The 18377-nt window shown below is 36.9% G+C and overlaps 1 protein-coding gene across 1 annotated transcript in view; it reads left to right on the top strand.

Annotated features, from left to right (window-relative positions):
• Positions 1–18377, top strand: part of TRHDE (thyrotropin releasing hormone degrading enzyme) — a 384097-nt gene that overhangs the window by 265337 nt on the left and 100383 nt on the right. The window contains exons 8-9 of the mRNA XM_036252398.1: positions 9737–9802; positions 10491–10678. Of these exons, the coding sequence (XP_036108291.1) occupies positions 9737–9802; positions 10491–10678 (254 nt within the window). The remainder of the gene's footprint in view (positions 1–9736; positions 9803–10490; positions 10679–18377) is intronic.

Here is an 18377-nt window from a genome sequence, read left to right as displayed (position 1 = left end):
GTATCTCTATTTTTATTTTTTAAATCCTCAATCTGAGGACATTTTTGCATTTCAGATAGACCAGGAGGGAGAGAGGGAGAAAGAGGGAGGGAGAAACATTGATGTGAGAGAGACACATCAACTGGCTGTCACCCACACAACCCTAACCAGGGCCAGGACAAACTGCAACCAAGGTATGTGCCCTTAGCGAGAACTGAACCCAGGTCTCTCTGGTCCATGGGCCAACGCTCTAACCACTGAGCAAAACCGGCCAGGGCCATGTACTCTGATTATCCTGTAGGCATTACCTGGCTCACTGGAGACCTTATAAATTTATTATTGGCTTTCTTTTACCTGTTTGTTAAAGGCTCAAGATATATTATACATTTTAACTAATAGGGTTGGTAATATAAAATAATGTTTATGATAACTTTATTTAGAACATGTCTGTAAAATTAATTATTAGACACACTGGTGGATGGATGGATATATCCGTATGTCGGTGTGTATGTAAATGCATGTTGATCTTTCACTGTGCACACACTTGGGTACACCTGTCAGTAAACTCTCTTACTGCTTGTAGATACCACCATTTGGTTAGATTGCTAGTTCAGAAATATAATAAACTTGCCTTAAAGGTATTTTCCTCCAACTTATTTAGCTCTTGCATCAGCAGTTTTCCTTTTTTATAGTTTATTTCTTTTCCCTTTTTTATGTTCTCTTTTAGGAATGTTCACATAACAGCCTAGAACTATATACTTGGCAATATTACAAGTTTTGACACTAAAAGAAAACAACAACAAAAAAACAAAAAAACCTTTCTAAGTCGAGAGGATTTTCCCCTTGCTACTCATATATTCATAGTTGCCTGATAATTTTATTACATAGTTCAATATGAGCAAGATGACATAGATGTACCATAATATATTTAGTTGTGTTTTTTTTGTGTGTGAACATCTAGAGTGCATTTCAATTTTTGTTAAATAAACAATATTGTAATAATCTTTAACTTATATATTTTCCTAGTATATTTTGATTGTCTCTTCATATACATAGTTGAAGCATATTATCAATTTTCTTCTAAAATATTAAGCCAATATATAATGGTAGAAATAAAATTTGAAAGTTCTCTTTTTATAATTCACTAAGCAATATCATTGAGACTTACAAATTTTAAAAATAAAATTCTTACTAATTTGTTAAATAAAAATTACCCTGTTATTTCAGTGTATATAATTTGATTTAAATGAGGCTGAACATTTTTCATATATTACCTTGCATTTCACTTATACTTTTCTGAGATATTTATTCATGTGTTACACCCATTTAAAAATGGAAGTTTTACTCATTTTTATAACATTGTATAAATGTTTATAAAATAAAAATGGTGAATCGTGACATATTTACTACAAATTTCTTTTTTCCCTATGATAGCTAAATGTCAAAATTATTAAGAAAAACCATGTGTTATGAACTAGTGGTTTACAGGAGCGCTGTAAAGACTGATCTTAAATTATATATTTGGAACCTGTCTTGATAAAAGTTCAAGTGTGTTCAAAACTCTGTTTTGATCCACCTCTGTGTTCCTGTCTGTGGAAGAGACAGCCTTGTGTTAGTATGACACACACACAAATAGTGACACCCATTTGTTATACTGTATCTCATTTCTGTCTATAACCAGTGTCTTGTATTTACCTTTATTCTTTTGCTAAAGGTCTATCCATCTGATTATTTTAGAGATCATTTTTTTCCCTTAAGAAAAATAACTCATTTTATTGTTAAAATCTTTTCTTAATGCTTTGCGCTAATAAACCAAAATTGTGATTTTCCTGCTCACTCCAGCTCTGCTTAACTTTATGTCCGCAGTCTATGTTGCTCACCCATCAGACATGTTCAATTATTCATTTATTCCATACATACTTATTGCATACTTACTCTATGTCAGACACCATGAGAAGTACCAAGTATTCAGGGCATTCTGCACACAGCAAATAGGACTCCTGATCTCATGAATCATACAATAGGATAAAGTTAACACAGAATAGGAAAAAAGCAACTACATACATATTTATTAAGTGTGATGAAAGCTAATAAGAAAAAGTAGGATGCTCTGAAAGAACATTTAGGTGAGTGGGTAGGGCGATTTTAGGTGGCTGTTTAGGAGATCCCTCTTGAGAAGTTTGAATAATGAGGTCTGAAGGGTAAGAATGCACTGGGTGAGGAGGGGAGGTTTCAGGAAGGGCTTGTGCAAAGGGCTGAGGCAGAGAGCTGAGCATTGTCAAGGAAAAGGAAGACACTGGTGTGGGTGAACAGAGTCAGTAGAGACAAGGAGGAGGGGTGCCGAAGTAGACCATGTTAGGAAGGTTGGGCTGTGTTCTCAATGCAATGGAACGCTATTGGACAGTTTTAAATTGGGATGTGACATGGTTCTATTTATATTTAAAGCAATTGTCTGGATACTAGTAATAATACATCGGGACTGGGGCTTGCGGCATACCTAGGGCAGAATCAGGTAATAAAATGCAAAGGATGTTTTAATACTCCAATGAGAGATGATGGGGGCTTAGTCAGTGGATATAAAGAGACATGGGTGGATTCAAAATGTGTTTGAAGGTAGAATTGAATGGACCTAAGAGTAAACTGGGTGAAGAGTGTGGTGTGAGAGGTGAGGAAGTAAAGATATGCAAGAACAAATCTGAGGTTTCTGGGTTGAAGTCCTGACACCAAGCCCCACAAGGCTGTAGCAGCTGGATGGAGGTTGAGGGAAGAGGAGGGGCCAGCAAAAGAGCTGGGATGAACAGCTGGAGGGGCAGGTAGACCACCACAGTGAGATGTCACTCAGGCCAGGAAAAAAAGCTTATTTAAATAAGACAATGATGAGGTTACATGCAGCTGAGAGATGGAGAAAGCTAAGGACAGAGGGTGTTCTGTTGGCAGCTTGCAAAGGTATTGACTTCCATGAAAAGAGTGAGTGGAACATGTCTAAGTGGATACAGTGCGTGTTGAATAAAGTTTACAGAAATTGGCCCCGGAGGAGGATGAGAACAGCAGCGCAGTGGTTAGAGGGAGATAAGGGCTCAGGAACCTTGGCTTCTGTTCTGTTTTCCAAGATGGGAGGCAGCTGGGCTGGTTTTAGGCTGGTGGAGCGCAGAGAGGAGAGGAGAGTTCTACAGCTCTGGAGGAGTAGACAGAACTGCGACCTTGGTCCTTGAGAAGGTAAAACGGCAGTTTACTCATGGGAGGTACGCTTCCAGTTAATTTGGAGATTTGTAAACGGGAAAACGAGGAAGTAACTTTCTGATGAATTCTACTTTTCCAGTTTTTTGTTGAGGCAAGGTTAGTAGCTGAAAGCAAGGTGATGCTGGGTGGTGGAGAGGTTTAAGGATTGATGATCGATGAGGAAAAGCAAGAAGCATGGCAGTATTGAGTGCCTGTTTGAGTTTCATGATTATACATATATAATAAAACTAAACCGCTCAATTGCATTATTTTCTTCTACATGAATGCAGGTTTGGAGGAGGCAAACACTTGGATTCATCCAGATTCAGGGGTTCTGCCAGCTACAATAATTGAAGGACAGAACTGCAAAGGAGAAGAAGCTATTTGCTAGGAATTGATTAAGATGAACTATGAACTATAAGCTGGATAATCAGGGAAAGAAAGACAGAAAGGATCTGAAAGACAAAACCCTGCCATTAATGTTTACAGCAAATAATATATTAGCAAGTATATATGATTGTGGCACTGAATAAAGTAAATCCCATATGCATCTGAGCATAAGGGAAATTTAATCTGCCCATATTGAATTCCCCTTATGTCATGGCCATTCATGTGAGAATGTTCCAGGGAACGTTTTCAGTCCAGAACATATGTCAGTAGCCCTCTGTCCCAATCCTCACTGATGGGCAGGTGTGCTGGTTTCACGGAAGGGGTCGATGGGGAAGAAGTGAGATGGTGCCTATTGCTTGAGTGTTTACTATTTATCTTGCCCAAGCCTTGCCTTTGGTCTTTGCTGGCTATTTTGTGCTGAGGAGTTTCATCAGTGCCCCCATTCATGAGCAACAGTGCCCCATTCCATCAGATCTCTTTGAAAAACAGGGTGCTACACCCCATAAGTTGTGGAGCCCTCCAAGACTTCTTTTTTCAGATTTGGGTGGGGTAAGGTCTCTAAGATGTCCTCAAGTCTGAACAAGGTTTGGTCTCAATTTCTTGCATTTTTACTTAAAAAAAAAAAAATTGTTAATTGTTTTTTTCTCCAAGTTAGCCCATGTAATTTTCCTTCCTGGGCCTCTAGCGAATGTTGGCTTCCCTTGGAGTTAAGGTGGAAGAAGAAGGTCTTGACTCTAGACCCTTTTTTCCCTTGAACTCGGTCTTAAAAGAAAGTTCTTTGGGTGGCAGGTATTTTTCTAAGTGCTTCACGTGTTTTATGTCATTTTCTTTGTACATTCTTCTCAAGTGCTGTGTTATCTGCCTTTTCTAGTTGAAGAAATGAAGGGTTAGGGGAAATAGATACCTTACCCAAGATCACATGAATCCTATAGTTTTTCTGAAAATGTACACCACTTCTTTATCAATTGAGTTGCATTTTCTTTTCGACTAGTTATCAGCATGGGGCTGAAGTGAGGAGCGGAAGTGGAGGACTCCATATACATGGCCTGTGGTCAGTGGGCATCTTGATTTACAGAAGGCAGCTTATTTGTAACAGCCAGGATATAACTCATCTGTTTTGTGAGCTTGTCGTGGCCAAAGCTCTTTGACCAGGGCATTTGGAAAAAGCAATTCAGAAACTTCAGTTTCACCAATAGATTCATGTTATGTCTCAGAAATATTTCAAGTTAGCAGCAGAAGTGAGAGGTGGGGATATTTTAGTACCCCAGAACACCCCTAGAGACTTACATTCACAGTATTTCACTGACAGCTGTAGGATTGTGTCAGGTTGTACCTGAATGGAGTACACATTCAACAGTGGCAACTTTGCACCTTTGGTCATGTTTCTGCATGTTGTGTCCATGATGGCAAGATCTGTAATGACTAAAGATCTAGGTAAAAAAACCTGCTCTGAGAATATGCCATTGTTTATAACTTAAGGCAAATAAAACATCTTTTACATGCTAGCAGGTTGTTTTGGCTTAATAAAAACAAACAATTATCTGGTGTATTTAGCAACTCCTTAAGAAAGTCTACTGATTTTACAAAGTGTACACTCAGTAGGTGGAGTAATGGATTTTTAAAACATGTAAAATGCCTTTTTGGTCCTAGAGAAATGTCTGGATACACCTATATCTAACTAAGCAACTTCTAGAAGTCAATTTAGGTTAAATACACATTTAAAAAATGAAAATCAGAATGGCATGTAAACAATAATGCAACTGACTTTTCAACTTTTCTGTTCTATCTATTAAAATAACTTTTTTTCCTAAATTCCACTTCTTTTTTATTTATTTTTCTTGTGTCTGGTGTCCAGAAATTGCTGTACCTCAAAAAATTTGTCAATGGTTCCTACTTTTACTGAGTTTGTCCCTTGGAAACTTGTTATAATTTAGTAATAAATGTTGAATGCTTATTTATATCTTTTTATCGTTGGTCTTTAGTAGAATGAAAACGTAAAGATATTTTTGTTTTGCATAATGCTTCTTCAGTGCTTTGCTACACATTTCTGCATTTTTGTTTAATCTTGTAATCTCCAAACAGTCGTCAGGTAATTAAGCAAAATAATATCGTGATCTGTAGTTTAGCTTTCTTGTGTTTTAGTTGTTCATCTGTCATTGTTTTAGACTCCTTGCTTCTGTTTCTCACGGTCAGGGAATATAGAAACACCCTCTGAAGTGCATGGGCCAGGTTCAGATGGGTTTTAGTCCTTGTACGACGGGGCAGTGATCTGGCTGCCTTCAGTCTGCTTTTGTTGTCCACGAATCCCTGTGAGATCGCCTTACTGTACTAATGCACACACAGATATTTAATTTTAGAGCTTATGGTTCTCATTTAAAAACCCCTGCTCTAGGAGTTTTAAGACAAAAGTTTAGCGTTGTTTTATCTGTTGTTGTTACGTGTTATGTGTCTGTAGAGATTTCATGCCTTTTTTAAAAAAAATTTAATTATCATCCTGTATCCCAAGTACCTACTGTTCATAGCACATTGAAAGACTAGGAGATTTACTGAATAGAATTGTGTGTTTTTAGTGTTTCATTTTATATAAGTTGTGATAAATGATTTCTATTTTTCTTTCTGAGGTTAACAAAAGAATTTAAAATGCCTTTATTTGTTTTGTGTATATCACCCACTATTGTTGTATGAGTCGGAGTTTGGGGTTGCAAATAACAGAAACAAACCCTGGCTAAATAAAACAAAAAGGAATTTATTGGCAGGTTGTAGAGTAGTCTTTGGAGTCATTGGGAAGGCTGAAGTATCAGGCTTAGAAAACAGATAATAGGAGCTAAGAGAGACTCCGAAAATAAGAAACTTGGCCAAGCTCCTGCCATGGGACTGGCTGGTTCCATTATTGCCATTAGTGTGGGTGGCTACTTCTGTAACTTCATAGTCATCATCATAGGAAATATTCTTTCAACGGTCCCTGTTTCTTGGATCCTGAAGGATTCGTGGTCGGGGTAGGAATGTTGACTTCTCTGAGGCCAGGGGACATGTGCACGCGTTAGCCAGCGAGACTGGAGAGGGCGTAGATAGGATTTTGGTCCTTTTCAAGTGGGAGGCAGAGCCCTCACTCTCCTCCAGAGTCCGTGGTGAATTATTGCCCCTATAAAAGTGGTGTTTAAATGCTGGAAAGCCAACAGAGTGAAATACGCCCACTACAAATTTTCTGAGGTACTTTTATTCTTAACAGAAAGAAACAATATTTCACATCCCTGCTTCAGTCTTCTTGTCACATAGTCAGAGAAATCAATACCCGGATACACCTGGCATTTTCCGGACTTGTCTTTCAAGTAGAAGGGACTCTACTTCCCAGAGTCATTGAGACCCAGACTTGTATCTCCTGTCTCCTTGGAGAAGACAGTGTTGGTGGTCTACCCATAGCTAGTCTCCTCTTCCTGTTAACCAAATTTTGATTTTGTTCAGGTCCTCATCCTCTATTATATAACCACATGCTTCACAGGGCTGGGTCCTGCCTCGTGTTGGCCCAGTACAGTTCTTCTTAATACTTCATGGACAGATCTGGTGAGTGCAGGTGATGTAATTCTGATCATGGGAAGCATGGGGAGTTGGTGCAGCATTCGAGCGGAAGTTTTTCTGATTCTTAAAAAGAGATTCTCTTTTCTCTGCTCCACTCATTGTCTGACTGTGATGCTCAGCATGTGGCAGCCACATAGCCTGCCCTTTGTGTGTGAGAATATACGTTTGCCTGATGTGCTTTTCACTTTTAATCAGTTTATATCATTGGTGATGTCCCTTAAGAATATTTGAGTGGTCATCTATGTTTTATTCTTTTAAACAGTGCTACTGTCTGTTCAATATTTTGTGTAGAGAACTCACAATTCTTTTTACAGTTAGTTTTAAAACATTCTTTAACGTTATAGCATAGTGTCAAATCTCCTGCTGATGGACTTTCACACACATAATATAAACAAATTTCCATTTTAGATTCATAACTCCAGCCATTTCCATATTCATTGTAGGTTGGAAAGGAACTTGAAATCTTATTTAATCATATACAAAATGTTTGACTTCATCTTGTCAAGTGGCTACTGTACCAAGACTTCTGGAGTTGCAGACACAGAAACCTTGCTCCGCAAGCACATCCGAGCGTTTGCACTTGTTCTTGGTATCCTCCTCCCTCCCCTGTCTTCCCAGCACCCAGAAAGCTCCCTGGAACCTGCAAAGTGTAGCATACCTTTTTTTTTTTTTGGAATGAATGTATAAAGAAATGATTGATTATTAAAAAACCATATTCACTATTCTTTGTTACTTTGTAATTCTACAAAGACAACGCAAAATTTTCTTCCTTGCAAATATGACTTTTTTTATGTTTAAGAGGAAAGCTGAAATAACTAATGCAAGCATTCGGGGTGTTTTTGTTTTTGTTTTTTTGGAGAAGAAGAGTTGACCTATGTAGAATTCCAGTAACACCCGACTATTAGGACTTCTGGGAGTCCAAGAAAACATGCTATTGCCCTGAGTACTGAGTTGCGCAAGTTGAAGCTGCTTCCTGTGCCCGGGCAACTGCCATTTCAGCCAGCAGTGTCACTGTATGCTTCATTCTGAATTGGGGAGGGCACCAAGAGAGCAAGTGGATGATCGATATTGGGCCAAGGTGGACGTGTGTCATGAACAGTAAAATTTTTGAGATCTGTCCATAGAGAATCGTATGCTCTGTATTGGACCTTTCATGGTCTATCTAATATTCCTTTGTTTCCTATTTTGGATCAGCCTAGCCACACTGTTCCTAAACCAAAACCAGTAACAGAGAGTTCTAATTTTAATACCTTTCATTATAGCAACACTAACATAAAATTCAAATATATGTTTCATAATTCCCAATGTTCCCAAATTTATTCATTTAGGTGCTGCAAAAGCATAAAGGATAATTCTGACCATGAAATCTACAATGGTTTATTTAAAGCCAGGTCCCTGGGTTCTAATAAAAAATGCCTCCTATGGCATGTTCAGAGTCAATACTGAGATTCATATTGGATATTTAGGGTTGTATTTTTCTCCACAAAGTTCTTCACAATGCCTGAAGATGATGTGTGTTTGCTGGGCACTGCATCTCTGGGAGTCTGATTTGGTGGGAGTTGCCATTTGCTGGGCTGTGAGTTGCCAACAAAGCTGAATCTGTCACAGGTGCTATAATTTGTATTTCAGAAAATTTGCTTTCTCAACTTTAATTATCCCCAAAGTATTTCACTCTAAATAAAGTACTGAAAGAAGTCAGCAGTTTTATTTTATTTTTTAGTTTCGGTACTGTGATGTAAATTAGGATTTTGTCATCCACCTACATGTTGGGGAGATGATGGAATTTCAAATGAAGGAAGGGGCTCTGTTTTATGAAATAAAACACTGATTTCTACTTTGGATCCAGAAAAACATAATGCCAAGTAGCCATAACTGAACAGCACAGAGTGACATCCGCCCTGCTGCCCAGAAGGGAACAGACACGAGTCAGGTGGAAAGTGTGTAGGTTTAACCACACGTGATTGACAGTGGGAAACCGGAAGTCCTAAGCCCCCAAAATATTAAATACATGTAGGATTGACTTTTTCTTATTAAATGTTAGAGTGTGTTTCAAACTCATGGAAATAAGTATGCATCGTTTTGTATTAGGCAGCCCATTCTTTGCAGAAAGGCTAGGGAAGTTGACAGGTTGTGGAGATAGATAATCATCACTCTTGGCAAAGCGATTCCTCTTCACATCTGCATATATCGGTCAGGTTCTTTATTCCATAAAACAAAAAAGTTTTTTTCAGCACTTGCCTGCTATATTTCACTGCAGGAATAATTTCTTCAAAATTGCCCTAAGTTGACTTGCTAAATTAGAGCAAGATCTTTGACCCTGGAAATCCATAAGGAGTGATTAGAGTTATGAAAATAATTTTAAGAGATTGTTTGATGACTCAATTAAGAAATATACTGTAGTTAAAATATTTTTGGACTATTTAAAAACAAGATTCTTCATCTTCCTGCATGTCTTTCTTTTTGTTAATGCAATTCCAACAAATGAAAATGCTGTATTGAATTGAGAAATAAATATGTTTACTGGAAATTGCTTAGCCTTTGAATTGTAATTATAATTTTGCATTCTTTGTAGGATTATTTAACCATTCATAAGTACGGCAACGCAGCCAGAAACGATCTTTGGAATACGCTTTCAGAGGTAACGTAAAGGAAGCTCGGATACCAAAACCTCTTCTTGAATATTTGAATTGTGTTTATAAAACAGCCACTAATTTTATTGACACTGACAGTTTGTTTTTGCTTTTTATACTTCTCTTTTCCTCATATTGCTTTCTTGTTTTATTTTTGATATATTACATGTACATTATAAAAATAATGGTGTTAAAAATTACTTAAACTATAAGTGGTAGTAAAAGATGTCTTGCTTACTTTCAAACATGACAGTACTTCTGAAATATAATTTCAATATGCTGTCAAATATTCATGTTAAAGAGATAAATATTGACATTTTAAAGAAATTGTTTTTTTATATGTGAATAACAAACATTTAAATTTGATACTAGACATTCTGGAGATACTTAATGATACTGCAAGGATTTGCTTTAACAATAAAATATGTTTTATCTTCCATTAACAAAAAACTTATATAAGATAAAAGATGTATATATATATTATATATATAAAATATATGTATATAGTAAATGTGTGTGTATATATATATAAAGATAACTTAAGACAAGAAGATTAATTTTCCTCACATTATATTAGCTTTACTGATTTTAAATGTTCTCATATTTAGGTAAATCGTAAAGGTAAAAATGAAAATGGTTGAATGATCATTATAATTCATGTTTATAAAACTAATTTATACAACTTTGGTTATAAAGGCTTTGAAAAGGAATGGAAAATATGTAAATATACAAGAAGTAATGGACCAGTGGACACTCCAGATGGGCTATCCTGTTATCACCATCTTGGGAAATACAACAGCAGAAAATTGGATAATAATTACCCAACAACATTTTATTTATGACATCAGTACTAAAACTAAAGCACGTTCACTTCAAAATGACAGGTACAACACTTTTTTACATGAAACATTTCTTTTATTCTTATGTTTCACTTTGCATTTTCCATATTTTGAAAAGCATTTATAACACTATTCTGAAATGTTATAAGCAAAATATAGTTTGGATTTCTTTATTTACATATGGTGTTTTTATTCTGATTTCTCTTTTACTCTCCTTTCCAGATATTTTAACCATCAAGTTGATAGCACATCAAAGTTATTTTGTTTAGGAAGACAAACTTTAAATTATCATGATGATTTAAAAAAAATAATAAGTCATTATTTACTTTTCTCTGTAAATATTTATTGAGGTAAATTCAAGAAAGATGCATTAAAATGAATTCAATGGAACTGAGCAAACTGTGAATAATAAAACAGATGAAAATGGACTAATCATCCAGAAAGGCTAATTAAAGTAAATAAACCAAAAATTAAAAACAACAAAATACCACAACTTGACTAAATAATGTCTAAGCCAAAGGGACTCAAACTACATTCATTTCCAAGTGGCCTAAGTATCAATGCCAAGTATCAAAATATATTGTCTTCCCTCATTTTTAGTGTTGAATTTCAAAGCACTGAAAAGACAACATACATAGAATTTTCATTCTTGATACATGAACTTTTTTTGAAACTCTCATTTAATTACTGGTAATTCAGCACCGAGAGTCTCTTTTCTTCATGTTCCCTAGTGTTTTGTGTCTTATTAACAGGTGAACCAAGGAAAGACAGTAGATCTTTATCACTCAATTTAGGTTTTTATTAGGTGCCCTGATAAGAGATTGGAAGGACAGGGAGGGATAGAGGTTAAAATGAATAAATAAAACAGGGTGTCTGGATGAAGTTGGTCATGCTGTCTTCCATTACCTTGGAATATTAAAAATCTGACTTTATCATCCACCAGCATCTAGGAGATGTGAAACATGTATTAAATGTTTTTTCTTATCGCTAAGAAAAATAGAAATTGTTCCCAAGTTGCCTACCTCCAAGACGGCCTACAGTCGAAGTGATTGAGTAATTTATTAATGCTTCTGGTGACTAAATTTGGAATCTCATTTGGAAAAGCACTGTCTTAAATCTCCCAATATATATATTGTCTTAAATCTCCTAATATATATATAGCTTAAATATCCTAGTATATATAGTCTTAAATCTTCTAATAGATATAGTCTTAAATCTCCTAATATATATATTGTCTTAAATCTCATATTATGTCTTAAATCTCCTAATATATATATTGTCTTAAATCTCCTAATATATATATTGTCTTAAATCTCCTAATGTATTTATTGACTTAAACCAATGGCCTTTGCAGTCCAACTGGACCCGTGGAATATGTATTATGCTTCCACACTGTCAGGGCTGACTCCATCAATTCTTCATCCAGCCTGGATTCCTCATGGCTACCATGTGCTGGTTCTGATCATCCGCTGTCTGGCTCCAGGCTAAACGTGTTCAGGCATAAACCCTGGGCTTGCCAGAAGTACATAAAAACTACTTGACTGTGGCAAAGTTAGAGAGATTCAGCTATGCCTTTGAGAATACTCAGTCTGATACAACCATCACTGATGCAGAAAAACATAAAGGACATGCAGATGACAGAACAAATTCTGAACAAATATACCCTGTCAACCTCTAACATACATCAGCTGTATCAGCCTCGGGTCTGACTCTTTACAGGAAAAATTTCTTCCAGGTTGTAAAACTCTATGGAATATCTATAGAGATCTGCATGTGCTTGAGTTATGAAATCATATAGATGATTTTGAACTTGGCATATAAACTATTTAGAGTAAGATAATGCATGGCTAAGATAATGTGTGGCATCCCATTCATCTAAAAAATTATTTTCTATTTTGAAATAATAGGGCTTGCAGTTGAAATTTAGTATTCAATTTTGTATTATTGATCATTTAATTCACTACATCGTGGTCAAAGCTTAAATACCAATTTTATTTGCCCTTTCTATATAGCCTTTCTAGATCTTTATTATACAATGGGAACAGTTGATAGTAACACATAGTGTCTATCTATGCCATGAATACTGTGAACTGTGGGTATTTTCTGGGCCAGTATAATCAATTCTTTGTCTTGAATTTTATAGAGGACAGTAGGATGTCACTGCAACATGCCTAGAACTGTTTTAATGTACACAGTAATTATATTTTTAATATGTAGTAGCTATAATAGAGCACAGAAAAAAAAGATCTTTCCATAAATAATAATTACACAAAGTTAGTTGATATATAAAAGAGAGTAAAATATTTCCTGGAATTGGTATTTGTGAATTTGTATGACTTTTGTATAGCTTTTTGGCATGTAAACTAATGCTTCATTAATATCAATACCAGTTTTCAAAAATATTTCTCACTCAAGCTAAATATGTACATATTATTTTCTACATTAACCTAATCATCAGAATAAACATTGCTTTATTGTAAAAATGTGACTCCTGATGAAGAGAGGTAGTCCCAGCGACTACTGAAAAAATGTCTTGGAAGTCTTTTGAGCTAAAAATATTTTTATTTTTGTGTTTTTTTGTTTTGTTTTGTTTTTTCTGTATAAAATGAGGTGACTAAAATTTAAGTGAAATTTAAACATCTGGGCCACACTCTAACTTTACAAGTACCCTTTTCTTACCTCTTTTTATATATAACCCACTGTAGTCTTAGATTTCTTTTCTTTTTTTGAGACTAAGTCTCATTATTTTATTTTTAATTTTTTAATTGCAGTTTACTTTCAGTATTACATTATATTGGTTTCAGGTATACAGCTTAGTGGTTAGACAATGAGGCACTCTACATAGTCTAAGATTTCCTTACTGCGTACCACACAGAGCTCTTCACCCCACAGTGTTAAGTGTCTTCCACCTTTTCAAGTTTTAATTATAAAACAACACAATTTACCATGAAATTTTTGAGAAGACTGAATACTTGTTGTTCGGAAAGTTATGAAAAATAACATATGGTATTGATAGCACAGCAATTCAGAAATAAATATAAATTTCAGATATGTTTAGTAATTTGTAAATTTTATTTTATCTTTGTGACAAAGTAGATTTTGGTTGTGTGTGTGTGTGTATGTGTGTGCATACACATATACATACATATATACATATAAATACACACACACATACACACAGATATATGGAATAGAGTACAACAACATTCTTAGGAAAAATATAGATGGGTATTTTTAAAGCTTTATAAAATGTCTAATGTTTGTATCCCAATGATTACATTTGAACAGCTATACAATGCAACATCTGCCATTTAGGAAGTTTCCTTTATGTATGTGGAATTTACTGTAGCAACATGAGAGTATTGCTATGAATTTGTTTTTCCCATACTTTAGAGATTTTTGCTAAAACTCAAATATACCAATACCATTTTTTGTTGTTGTTGTTAATCCTCATCTGAGGATATTTTACCATTGATTTTTAGATAGAGTGGAAAGGAGGGAGGGAGGGAGGGAGGGAGGGAGGGAGGGAGAGAGAGAGAGAGAGAGAGAGAGAGAGAGAGAGAAAACATTGATGTGAGAGAGACACATCATTTGGTTGCCTCCCGCATGACCCTGACTGGGGGTCGAAGCTGCAACCCAGGTACATGCCCTCAACCAGGAATCAAACCCGAGACCCTTCAGTCCACTGACTGATGCTCTAATTACTAAGCAAAACTGTTCAGGACCAAATATACCAATTCTTAAGAAATGTTTTTATTTGTTTGTTTGTTTGTTTGTTTTTTAGAGAGAAAGGTAGGGGGAGAGAGAGAGAGGGAGAGAGAAACATTGATGTGAGAAACATTGATTGGTTGCCTCCCACATGCACCCCTACCAGGGATCAAACCCACAACCTGGGTATGTGCCCTGACCAGGAATCAAACCAATGACCTTTCAGTGCATGGGACAATGCTCAACCAGCTGAGCCACACTGGCTGTGGTTCAAATATACCAATTTTTATCATAATTTCTAATTTTGTTAGAAGAATACAGTTTAAATACATGCAAATTATAAGTTTGTTTATATTAGGGACAAATAATGTTTCACAAGCATGTTATGACCATGACATAAAAAAGACACATTAATCTTTGAGATCTTCAATTTTATATATTTCTTTTTTTTTCCCCTTATATATGTCTTGCTCTTTAACCAACACCTGAGTTTACAATTTAGTTGACCCAACTGAATGTGGGAAATATGTACTAAAAAGCCAAGTGCATAAGGTTAATTTCTGTCTTATCTACAGACTTATTTGGTCTCTTTTATTTTACCTCAACCTAATTCCACAGCAGTTTATGGAATGCTTTTTATTTCCAATGTTTCGCAAGATCTCAGATATGAAAATGTGTGCATAGTTTAAATTTACAATTAGATCCAGAGTCAGACATTGTTGTTTCTTAACTAATTATTCCAACTAATCAAAAAGAGAGTTTTAAAAGATAATGACTCTTAAATAAATATAGCAGCCCTCTGTGTTTTCTCCATCATAAATCCATCATTAAATATTAGTGGCATATTCTTAACATTATCTTAGGAGCTTAGAGTTTTTTGTTAAAAAGCTTAGACTAGTTATGTTTATTCACTTCTACCTAGAAAGTCAAGTTGTGTTTGGCTACTGAGGATTGTTTGTTTCCTGACCAATTTTGTGTCCATTGCAATATAGCTTTAGGTTTCTACATAGTTGACACTTAAAAATGTTCCTCTGGTTAAGTACGGCATATAATTTTAAAATTTAGAATCTTCAACATACTATTTTGACTTTTTATGTTGGAGATACCAGTTGGTATAAAATTATAAACTTTTTTCAATCTTCCATTTGCATTTTTTACTGCTACTAAGTTCAGTTTATCATGAATAGGAAACATAAAATGATAAAATAATCCAATTCTACATGACAGATTTAGGGGAGATACCCTGCCTGCTCACATGTTCATTATATTTTTAGTTATATAACCCCAGACATGTTCCCTGAAAAATTCTGTTCTCTGTTCACCCTAACACATATGGAGCTCACACAGTATCTATTTTTACATTTTCAAAATTAAAAATAGTGAAGTAAGTCAGACAGAAAAAGTCACCATATGATGTCACGCATATGTGGAATATAAAATTGAAAGCAACAAATGACACTTCCGGTCAAGATGGCGGCGTAGGTAAACACGGTATCGCGTCCTCCCACAACCACATCAAAGTTACAACTAAACTACAGAACAACCATCACTCAAAACCGCCTGAAATCAAGCTGAATGGAAGTCGTACAACTACGGAATTAAAAAAAAAAAGCAGCTACATCCAGACCGGTAGGACAGGCGGCGGCACGAGGGGGGGGCGGCAGCGGTGCAGCGGCGGGCAGCGGTGGCGCCCTGCTGCGGCGCGCTGCGGCATGACGGGCTCGTCCCACACCCACGTGTGGCGGATAAAAATCAGGAGGCTCCCGCGGCTGGGAAGGTCCTTCCTGAGGACTGAGGGGTCCCCGTCCCACACCAGGTGCCCCGTTCAGGGTTCCAGTGCCAGGAAGAGAAGTCCCCATAACTTCTGGCTGGAAAACCAGCAGGAACTGAGGCTCAGGGAGGCTGAGGTGGCTGGAACCCCAGGCAGCTCCCTAAAGGGCCCGCGCACGGACTTATCGGACTCTCTCCCTCTAAGCTTGGAGGGGAGGCAGCTCGAGGGGCGCCAGAGACACACAGGGAAGAACTGAGCTGTTTGGCACTGGAGCGAGGGCTGGAGAGGGGGCTTCCTCCGGGACAAACGTGCTGTCAGAGGCCTTTGTTCCTTCGGTGAGCCCTTCCCTGGGGCGGCAGACAGCTGCCATATCTGGGACTCCAGCAACATGGTTCACACTGGTAGCCCCGCCCTGCTGACTCCCTGAGGCCCCGCCCCATCCCGCCCCACACAACTTTCAGGCCCACCCAAGCTGTTGCCACTTGCTTGATCATAGGATTGGCCTGTCTTGGATCCTGCTTCAGGTTTTTCCTAAATTCTTTCAAACAAACAGCATTGGGTCTCAGCGAGCCCCATACTTCTCATTAAGTAATACACAGAAACAAACACAGGGAGGCAGCCAAAATGAAGATACAAAGAAACAGGTCCCAAATGAAAGAACAGAACAAAACCCCAATAAAAGAACTAAGCGAAAGGGAGATAAGCAACCTAACAGATACTGAGTTCAAAATACTGCTTATAAGGATGCTCAATGAACTTAGTGAGAACCTCAGTGAACTTAGGGAGGGCCTCAAGAGCATAAAAAAGGACCAGTTAGAAATCATGGATACACAATTAGAATTAAAGGAGGCATTAACTGAAATAAAGAATAATTTACACAGCTTCAATAATAGAGTATGTAAATCCAAGGAGCAAACCATTGATTTGGAATATAAGGAAGCAAAAAATCCCCAATCAGAACAGCAAAAAGAAAAAAGAATCCAAAAAAATGAGGATAGTGTAAGGAGCCTCTGGGACAACTTCCAGTGTGACAACATTCACATCTTGGGGGTGCCGGAAGGAGAAGAGAGAGAACAAGAAATCGAAAACCTGTTTGAAACAGTAATGGCAGAAAACTTTCCTAACTTGGTGTTGGAAACAGACATACAAGTCCAGGAAGCACAGAGAGTCCCGAACAAGATGAACCCCAAGAGGCCCACACCAAGACACATCATCATCAAAATGCAAAAGGTTCAAGACAAAGAGAGAATCTTAAAAGCAGCAAGAGAAAGGCAGCTAGTTACCTACAAGGGAGTACCCATTAGGCTGTCAGCTGATTTCTCAAAAGAAACTTTGCAGGCCAGAGGGAGTGGCAAGAAATATTCAGAGTGATTAAAACCAAGAACCTACAAACAAAATTACTCTATCCTGCAAAGCTGTCATTTAGAATTGATGGACATATAAAAACTTTCCCAGACAAGAAAAAGTTAAAGGAGTTCATCACTACCAAACCGTTATTATATGAAATGATGAAGGGTCTTTTTGAAGAAAAAGATAAAATGTATGAACAAACAAAATGGCCATGAATACATATCTATCAACAATGGAATCTACAAACAAAATGAACAGGAAGAACAGAACCATTCTCATAGATACATAGAGCATTTTGTTGGTTGCCAGTTGGGAAGGGGGTTGGGGGAATGGGTGAAAAAGGTGAAGGGATTAAGAAGCACAAATTCATTGCTAGACTGACAAACCTCAAAGGGAAAGGGGTTGAGGGGGTGGGAAGAAATAAACCAAAGAACTTATATGCATAACCAATGGACACAGACAATAGTGTGGGAAAAGGTGGGAGGGGCCCGGGAGGGGGTCAATGGGGGAAAAATGTGGAACATCTGTAATACATTTTACATCCAACAATAAAGATTTAAAAAAAAAAAGGAAGGAACAAATGAACAAACAAACAAACAAAAACTCATAGACACAGGCCACACAGTAAGGTGGTTACCAGAGGGGCAAGGAGTGGGGTAATAAAGGGTAAAGGGGGTCAAATACGTGGTGACAGAAGATTTGACTTTGGGTGGTGGGTACACAGTGATGACATAGCATGGAATTGTACACCTGAAACCTATATTATTTTATTAACCAATGTCAGCCCAATACATTTAATAGAAAAAAATAGTAAGTATTTTTCCATGCTGGATATTGTTAGCTGCCCCTGTTGCTAATGGCACAATGACCGGTCAGAATAATATGGTTCTATTTCAGAGAAAGGAACAATATGTC

The sequence above is a fragment of the Molossus molossus genome, unplaced genomic scaffold (assembly GCF_014108415.1).
Source record: "Molossus molossus isolate mMolMol1 unplaced genomic scaffold, mMolMol1.p scaffold_m16_p_10, whole genome shotgun sequence".
In the NCBI taxonomy this organism is placed as follows: Eukaryota; Metazoa; Chordata; class Mammalia; order Chiroptera; family Molossidae; genus Molossus; species Molossus molossus.
Note: the sequence above shows the minus strand (reverse complement) of the source record. Positions and strands in the feature narration are given on the sequence as shown.